Below are 9,887 nucleotides of genomic sequence, written 5' to 3' on the forward strand. Positions count from 1 at the left end.
TCTCTGGTTCTCTGTTCACGTGGCTTGATTTTAGTAGGGTTGGCAAAAATGAGCCAACCCGTCATAAATGAGTCAGGTTGGGTTGACCTAAACGAGCTGCCAACCCGACCCGATCCAACCCGGACCAAAACGAGCCAGCCCGCGAGTCAAACGGGTCAGCTCGCGGGTTGGGTGTTTTTTTTTAATTAAAAAAATAATATCAAAACTACAAAACTGCCCCCTTTATTATTTCATCTCAGTCGCCGATGAAGTGCGTTCTTCGATTGTTCTGTCTAATGCAACTCCGTATAAAACTTTCATGGTAAATTTTCAAACTAGCTGCAAATACTAACTTCTTTGGCACATATATTTGGTGCTAATTTATAATATATGCTAATATGAACCAGGAATTAGTGCCCAACAATGTCCTCCCTGATGATTTTGTTCGTAGAATTAAGCACTCTGACTACAGTTCTGTGAGTTAATATACTACTTTTTTCTTAGTTTGCGTTTCTTCTTTAATACCCTCAATCTCTGCTATGTGTAACTAAACTAGAATAATAGGTAAGATTATAACATTTATAGACAGCATGCTTATATTTTATTGTCTGCTAATGAGGAATGCCTAGAATTCATCAATGGGAAAATAACATGGTCAGGAGGAAACTTCAATTTTTTTGAGTCAATCCGCAAGCCAACCCTCGAGCCAACCCATTGGCAATATTTCGAGCTAACCAAATCGCGAGCCAACTTGTTGGCATTATTTCGAGCTAACCCGCGAGCTTTTTCCCGAGCCAACCCACGAGCAGATTATCGAGCCAACCCTAACCCGGCTCAAGTCGGGTTGGGTTGAATTTTCTGGCTCATTTCTCTTTTCGGGTCAACCCTAACCCAATCCGTTTTTTTCGGGTTGAATGCGGGTTGGGCCAGGTCGAGTCAGGTTGGCCCGTTTTGCCAACCCTAGGAACCTGTTTGGGTCCTCTTATTTTTAAGTTAGAAGCTACTCATAAGCTAAAGCTAAAAAAAGAAGCTAAAAGCTGTTTGGAAATTACATAAAAATTTTAGCTTAAAAATTACTTAAAAGCACATATTTCAATAAAATTATTTCTCTCTATATCTTTATCACTCTTCATTTTAAAAAAAAGCACACAATCCAAGAAAAACAGATAAGAGCTTAAAAAAAAGCTCCTCCTAGGAGCTTTTAGTTTTCAGTTTTTTTCTTCATTATAAAAAAAAGAGTTTTTCGTTATAAGAGCTTTTCTCAAAATCAGTTTGACCTAACTTATGCTTATAAGTAGCTTCTAACTTAAAAAAACGAGGATCCAAAGAGACACTAAATTTTAGTTCCGAGTAATTGGAAGAGACAGGTAGCACATTTCCATTGAAGAAAACATTTTCGGTGGAAGTACCCGGGGAATCTTTTATTAAATATGAATAACATATTTAATTATGCTACTCCTATTTTTATATTTATTTATTTTTATATTTCATCTTCTTCTTTTTTTCTTTTTGATAAGGGACTCCTTTGTACAGAAAACGTGCTCCTATATCCATTGTTTTGTTTTGGAATCAATTCGGGACAAGCAAATATCTCTTGTTGATTTTTGATGTGTTGGTTTGGAAGGAAAGCTCCTACAATTTTGGTCAGTTGCTTCGTTGATTTTCGTTTTTCCTGCAAGTTAGCGAAGAACATGGTTAAAATATATTTTTATTTTTTTTATTTCTAATATTTATTTTTTATTTAATTTATTTACGACGTGTTTCAAGAGATAAAATTGAACTTTTTGATATAAAAACCAAATTGAAAATGGATGTTACTTAAACAAACTAAAAATAATTTTTTATCCAGAATTTTTTTTCATTAGGTGTCACATTAATTTTCTTTTTCCATATCTCTAATTTGTTTGCCTTATCTGAACCAAAAATTAAATCTTTCCTCCTTTTCTCTTAATTAATTAATTTTTTTTAAAAATTTCCCCCCTCAAACCAAATAAAGTGTTTCTGAAAAGTAAAACTCTACCGATACAAAATATAAATGATAATTTTCTTCGAGTCCAGCCAACGTTTTCTTTGAAATTTTCCTTTAAAAAAATTCGCTTAGACTTAGTTCAGAGTTCAATAATTGAAAACATTATATAAAGCTCATATTATAATTAATTTTGATTTTAATTTAAAGTATTATAGTTTAATAAATTGTATATTATATCTATGTATGTTTTGCTAAGCGTTACATGTAAAGTATTCATAACAAAATGAATAGCTCCAATAGGAGCGCATGCCTCATCCACTCGACAAAGATTGCAACTAAAATTTTCATGAATGGATTTTGCCCCATTTTTTTTAATATATATATCGGTGTCGAGAATTGAACACATAATCTAATATAAATGATTCAAATTTCTCATTACTAAACCAATTTTAGTGGCTTTTCTTGACTTAATTTTATGAGGATTATGAGTAGTTAGATTATTTTATTAGTTTGCATTTATTTATATATTTATATAATTAAAATTTTAAAATATTATTATTTGTAACTAATATATTCGATTGCATTATATTAAAATTTATATCAATTTACATTAGAATATTAAAAAAATGTTTATCTAAAATATCATTTAAGAAAATCTTAAAAATTTAGTAATTATAATTATCAACCATTATCTTTTTAAAGTTGGGCCCCCACTGTAAACTAACTCCACACAATCTAAATTAAACGAGATTGATTTAAGTAAAATTAATTTTTTTTATTTACTTTTATTAGTTTAACTTATTTATTTTATCGAATTATTGAAGCCAAGCGGGTTTAATAACCCTGTCTCAATGTCATGATAAAAGATTTAATCTTTTTATCTACTAAAAAGAAATAATCTTTTTACTAAAATAATCATTTGGACCACGTTATTAATGAATGAGGTTAATGAATATCGTCATAAAATGTTTAATATTAAAATAATAATAGTACAAACACATTACGGTAAAAGTGTGGGTCATATTTTATATAAGGGATAAGATCAAATTACACATGTGTAAGAATAACAAATTTTACATCAAATCTTAACCGTTGATTATATAACATGACAAAGAACAAATTTTCTATTGACTCATCGATAAATGTGTAGATATTTCTTTTGTTTTTTATTTTTCTTTTGGGCTTTAGATTCATCATGCAACAGGACTACATTTTTTTTCCTACAAAGAAAAGACAAGTTAAATAATAAAAAAAAAAAGTTAAAAAGGCACACTATTCAATGACATTACTTTGTCTTAAGCAGTTGCATGACACTAATTTTGAACATACAACATGATTCATATTTATCCCTTTTCTTTTATGGTAGGATTAAAAAGTTTACAATCTTACATGACATATATATTCCCCTTATTTTATAGATAAAAAAAATTGTGACCCACACAATTTTTTTTCCAATAAAATCCATACATTTTTACGTATAAGAAATAACACATACTTTTCCCAACTTATTTTTTAATTGTGATTTTAATTTTAAGAGTAAAGTTCCTAACAAAAAAAAATGATTTTCACTTTTGTATTTTGCAAAAAAAAAACACCCATATTATTCATTTTTTAGGAACTAAATTGGATCTTAATTGAATGTACGAGAAACCATATTTTCAAACAATTGAAATTATAGAAGATCAATTTTTTTTTTTATAAAACATAAAAGTGAGTGCCGTATTTTTTTATTAAGTAAATTACCCTTTTTGGTCCTCAGCAAATTTCATGATACCTGTTTTAGTCCCTAGCAAATAAAAAGGCTCGTCGTGGTCCCTAAAAAATTCAAAATGGATCCATTTAGTTGAAATCGTGGTCCTCACGAATTCAAAAAAGACACATATTAGTCTCTAAAATGATTAAAATGGGTTCATTTTAAATTTTTTAGGACCATGATGAACCTTTTTATTTGTCAGGAACTAAAACGAGCATAATAAAATTTGGCAAGGACAAAAAGGGTATTTACACTTTTTTTTTTATTTGTCACATACCCAAAATGGGGTTTCCTCAAATTTTTAATTCATTATTTTGACTCCACCACGTATCCTGACGTGAGAGATGTTATGTGCAATGCGAAGAAGTGTCATTCTATTGGAAATTCTATTGTCATTTTCTCTTTGGGAGAAAAAGAAAAAGAAAAATGCGCAACTGAATTGTGAGACCGCAGGGGTAGTTTTCTCAATCTATTTCAATCTCAATTCTTTAAATGATAAACCAGAAAGCAGAGTTTTTTGTATGGTATCACTTTACCAAAAACTCTAAAACCTGCAATAGACATTGTCTGGTTTTAACTTCAACTTGCTAAAAAAGGACGCCGCGGCGTGACTCCAACGCTAGCTGTTATTCTCTCACTCCGTCTGTCGCTATGCCTCGTGAACAAAACCGACAACCTCTGTTAGTGGAAGAGACAGAAGAAACTGCTTATGATTCCTCGGAGAAGGTTGTGGTGGTTGGAAACGACGAGTCCGAGGGTGACGTGGAGAACTGGGGTCGGGTGCCGCCGTTCTCATGGAAGAAGCTGTGGCTATTCACTGGCCCTGGATTTCTTATGAGCATCGCTTTTCTGGATCCTGGGAACCTGGAGGGAGATCTTCAGGCTGGTGCAATTGCTGGGTACTCGTTGTTATGGCTGCTAATGTGGGCTACGGCTATGGGGCTTGTTATTCAGCTTTTGTCAGCACGGCTTGGAGTGGCGACTGGTAGGCACTTGGCTGAACTTTGCAGAGAGGAGTACCCCACATGGGCCAGGATTACGCTGTGGTTGATGACCGAGTTGGCTCTTATTGGCTCTGACATACAAGAGGTTATTGGGAGCGCTATTGCTATCAGGATTCTTAGTAATGGGGTTGTTCCCCTCTGGGCTGGGGTCGTTATCACAGCTTTAGATTGGTAATTTCCTTTCCTTTTCTTTCTTCTTCTTCTTCTTCCACTTCTTCTTCTTCTTGTGATAAATGAGTATGACAAATTCGTATTCTTTCGAGATTGAAGTTCTTTGATGGTGTCCGTGTTACTTTAATTGTCGAATTGCACTGGTGATTTATTTCTGAAGTATGTCCGAGGAACCGTATTCCGTAGTCCGTATAAGTTTTAAATTTTAATGTGGATGGTCTTAAAGAATTTTACAATTTCCAATTTTTAAGTTCCTTTCAAGTTCCTTTATTGATTAAGGTCTCAAAATATGTAGTTAAATTGTATATCATGGTTTTGGAATTTGATGTTCTTGATATTTATCCTGGGACTGGGATTGGGTTATATAGCGCTTTTAAGAGGATACAGCATCACCTAAACTAGTAGATCATCCATGATGAAATCCATTTTTTTCCCTCTCCTGTTTCAGCATTTAATAAGTTACTGGAACCAGCATTTTTTTCTTGTTCAACTGTGTTTAGGATTCCTAATTAAGCATTTAACTTCTATTTAATTTCCTTGTTACAGTTTTATTTTTCTCTTTCTTGAGAACTATGGTGTGAGGAAATTGGAAGCATTTTTTGCTGTTCTGATTGGTATAATGGCTATCTCATTTGCGTGGATGTTTGGTGAAGCAAAGCCCAATGGTGTTGATGTTCTTCTTGGTAAGGAGTTTATTTCAATGGTTTGGACGTGTGCAAATCTTATTTTATTATAAATAAATTTTTAGGTGTGCTCTTGCTTTATATCTGATACATGCTCCGATTTTTTCGTTGTAGGTATTTTGGTTCCTAAACTTAGCTCCAGAACTATACAGCAAGCTGTTGGAGTTGTGGGTTGCATTATTATGCCTCACAATGTATTCTTGCATTCTGCGCTTGTTCAATCTAGGCACATTGACCCCAGCAAGAAAGGCCGTGTTCAAGAAGCTCTTAATTACTACTCTATAGAGTCCACAATCGCCCTTGTAGTCTCCTTTGTCATTAATATATTTGTCACAACTGTGTTTGCTAAGGGCTTTTATGGTACTGAAAAAGCAAATAGCATTGGTCTTGTAAATGCAGGGCAGTACCTTCAGGAGAAGTATGGGGGTGGACTATTCCCAATCCTATATATATGGGGAATTGGGTTATTAGCAGCTGGCCAAAGTAGCACTATTACTGGTACATATGCTGGACAATTTATCATGGGAGGTTTTCTGAATTTAAAGTTGAAAAAATGGATGAGGGCGTTAATTACCCGAAGTTGTGCAATCATCCCAACCATAATAGTTGCTCTCATATTTGATACCTCCGAGGACTCATTAGATGTTTTGAATCAATGGCTTAATGTTCTTCAGTCAGTTCAAATCCCCTTTGCACTCATTCCCTTGCTTTGTTTGGCCTCCAAGGAACAGATAATGGGCAGTTTCAAAATTGGCCCTGTCCTCAAGGTATGTTATCCCCCTGTCTGCATTTTGGTCACACTGGTCACTTACCAGTTACCCATCTTCAGTTTATATATTTGATTTAAGACTTTGAAATGCCAAATCAATTCATTTGATGTGAAATTGCCATCTGTATATTCCTTGTGGTCATGAATTAAATCAAACCTAGGAAGGAGATAATTCAGAACTGACCTAAGTTATGACCTAATTTCTCTTGCAACTCTGAGTTGCATTTTAAAAAGACAATTTGGTGGCATGATTTTACTGTCCTGTCTTGAGAATTGAAAGGAGGTAAAATAGTCTAGTGTCCATTGAACTAGTTTCACTACTTTTTTACGTATGACCTTTTTTTTATTTTTTGGTGAGGTACGTATGACCTTTATCTTCTAAATAACTATTCCCTCGTTATTGTCAATAGTTAGTATAAGGCCATAGATTCTTTTATCAATTTCGGTGCATATTATTATTCATCATGAGATTATATTTTCAGCATCATATATTATTCAGTTTATTGGGTTTTGCTGCAGTTGGAAACTGCATGTGATTCAGCGTTGACATGAAACATCCAAAAAACATCTTGTATTTATATACGTGATAAATAATGCCTATGAGTAAGATTTTGATAATATTTCTACTTATGGCGAACAAGATTGACTTCTACTTTCCTCATTGCGCCCCCCCCCCCCCCCCCCCCCCCAAAAAAAAAAAAAAAAAACTGTCTTTCCTTTTTTTTTCCTTTGTGGAGTTTTGGTGCTTGTTGCTTTCTCCATTGAACATGCTCAGGCACTATTGTTAATTTTATGCTTTGACTTTTTGTAAGTGTTCTTAACCTCAACTTCTTGGATCCAGATTATTTCCTGGCTTGTGGCTGTTCTGGTGATAGTGATAAATGGCTATCTTTTACTGGAATTCTTCTCCTCTGAAGTGAATGGAGCAGTGTTCGCCAGTATAGTGTGTGCAATAACAGCTGCATATGTTGCATTTGTACTATACCTTATTTCACGGGCCATTACCTTTTCACCTTGGTCTCGACCAAAGACAGTTGCTAGCACAGAGAATTAAGCATTCAATCCTTATTCCATTTTGACGATGGAGTAGGAAGTGCTATGCCGCTGAAGACTTCCACGAATACTTTTGCCCCATTCTTTTAAGGCAAACTCATGCTTGTTATTTGTATAACAACTTACAATTTGATGCAGGAGGCAATGGTATCTTATTGGTTGTCTGTACTCTGTACTTTAATGAAACCGGTCACAGTATATGTTTCTGTATTACTGTCAAAATGTGATATATAAAGGAACTGCTAGCAGGCCTTGGAAATTCTGACATAATGTAGTTGAGGCACCTTTTAAAATTGTGATGTTCAAAGAAATATCTCTTTATTTTTATCTATTCACTTGCTCAATTTTTTCTATTTAGGATTTTTTGGGCTGTGGGTTGAATATGCTACTCCCGCCCAAATGTTGGCATAAAATATTGTGGGAGAGTACTGGGAATGTGAAGACTGTTATTTGGAACAGGTCATTCAAGTGGACAATTTATTATAAACAGAAGATTTTCATCATTTATCTTGATGTTACTTTACGGTTAACAAAAGCACAGCCTAACCTATGTAGTGCAAACTTAGTTGTGGAACATGTTTTTCTATGATTGCACTCATGGGTTTTGGATGGAACAAGACTGGATGAGGGGATGATTGATGATTGATTCCATTAAAATTATCTTTTGCGATTATTTTTGACACCAATATTGGATTATCTGTTAGGATAGCATATGCTGGAATTCCAGATAGCTTTCCTCGTGCTGGTCCATTACATAACAAGTTCCTGGCCAAGCTATTAGCACTCGGTCATCCAATGCCTTTTATTTTAATTTTATTTTCAGTACAGCTATCATTTGTCAGCATTGTGATTAGTTGATTACTACATATTTTTAAGTCTGCTTTTCCCTCAAAATATCAGTATTCTCTTGTTTATCATCTTTCTTAGCAATATGCTTTCCCCACCGGAACATTGATATTCTTTTCTATGTACTTGGTCATCGTATCCTTTTCTAGCATAACGGTACCGTTCATTCGTAAGTCTCCTCCAATTAGGGATGAAACTGGGTCGGGCCAGCCTACAGGGGCCTACGGCTCGACCTACATTAGGCTAGACTTGACCTAGTATATTTTGTATAATAGGCCGGGCTCGGGCCGTAAAAAAACCTGTTTAATAAAAAAGCCATAGGTCCACTTTCAAAAGGCCGGGCCTATAAGCCTACAGGCCGGCCTATGTTGTATTATTTATTTTAAATAAAATAAAATAAAATAGAGTAAGTATGCCTTGAAGAAAAAAAAAGATATAAATTTAATCAATTGCAATTATTTATAACTTAATCATATTCGATTATATTTTAATAGAAATCTTAATTTATTTCTTATATAGGAGGAATCAACATCTCAACATGTTAGATTGTGTATATGAATATATTAAAAGATTTTTGGCAGAGGTTATACTTACTACAAGCATCATGATGTGTTTGTTGGATTCATGTAGTTATTTTAATTTACATAGTATGAATTTGTTTGTTGGGTCTGATGAAATATATGTTATTTAATTTGAGCATTTTGCTTTTAAAAATGACTTAAATGCATATTGTATTAGTTTTGTTATGATTCATGATTCTGTTTGGACGTTGAAATTATGATTTTTGGTGTAGCAACAGAATTTGAGTACTTTGTAAAGTTGATTCACGATTCTGCTTGGAAGTTAAAAATTAACAGGTTAACGGGCCAAGCCAGGCCATTTGTTTTTTTTTTCATAAACGGGCCAAACCAGGCTAACAGTTAGACTCATACTAGGCTTGGGCCGGGCCAAATTGAAATTTTTTGACGTAGGCTTGGGCTTTTCGGGGCAAAGCTCGGCTCAGCCGAGCCCACTTTCACCCCTACCTCCAATCCAAACCCTTTTTGTACCCTTTCGAGGCAAATTTTGTCATCATCCTTTGTTGTTCAACAAGGTAGCTATGGTTGTTCGCGTGCTGTTTTTCTGGATTTTTTTTCCAGGTCAGCTGCTCGAAGAGTTTTGACATGTGTATGTATATATTTTACATAGAATCACATGCGCGCACTAACCCACAAATGATTATTTGAAAATGATAAATTAATTATCAATATTAGTTCTTTAAAAAAAAAAAAAACTAAGGTCTGTTAGGGGTTTCCAACCTATCTCTCGCCTTTGGTAGGATGTAGGTAAGGGAACAGTAACTAAAATAACATTGTTTCTCATCTTATTTTTCTAAATGTCACGTCAACAGTGTTATTTTCCAATCTGCCACGAGAGCAAGTTCGCTGGGCAGTGTAGCAAACTCGATGTGCTGATGTATCACATTTCTGGTGGACACGAAGATCGCTGGTGTCAGTAGCGAACTCTGGAACAATTAATGCTGACACGTGAGCAAGTTCGCTACCACATGTAGCGAACTAAGTGTGACGGACATGCACATAGTTCGCTGAGGGGCACCGCGAACTATGTGCCTTCCAGAATTTTTACATCATGACAATTTGCTTGTTCCTTTTTGTTGCAC

The 9,887-nt window shown here is 34.4% G+C and overlaps 1 protein-coding gene across 1 annotated transcript; it reads left to right on the plus strand.

Moving 5' to 3' along the window:
• The first annotated feature begins 4,173 nt into the window (after positions 1 to 4,173).
• LOC133287377 (metal transporter Nramp3.2-like) lies at positions 4,174 to 7,686 on the plus strand. Its single transcript, XM_061484977.1, has 4 exons — positions 4,174 to 4,876; positions 5,423 to 5,559; positions 5,674 to 6,326; positions 7,170 to 7,686. The coding sequence occupies exons 1-4, from the start codon at positions 4,353 to 4,355 to the stop codon at positions 7,380 to 7,382; spliced, it is 1,527 nt and encodes a 508-aa protein (XP_061340961.1). The 5' UTR covers positions 4,174 to 4,352; the 3' UTR covers positions 7,383 to 7,686.
• Positions 7,687 to 9,887: the final 2,201 nt, after the last annotated feature.

Source organism: Gastrolobium bilobum, unplaced genomic scaffold (genome assembly GCF_033153095.1).
Source record: "Gastrolobium bilobum isolate Gb01-03AN ecotype WA unplaced genomic scaffold, APGP_CSIRO_Gbil_v1 utg2810, whole genome shotgun sequence".
Classification (NCBI taxonomy): Eukaryota; Viridiplantae; Streptophyta; class Magnoliopsida; order Fabales; family Fabaceae; genus Gastrolobium; species Gastrolobium bilobum.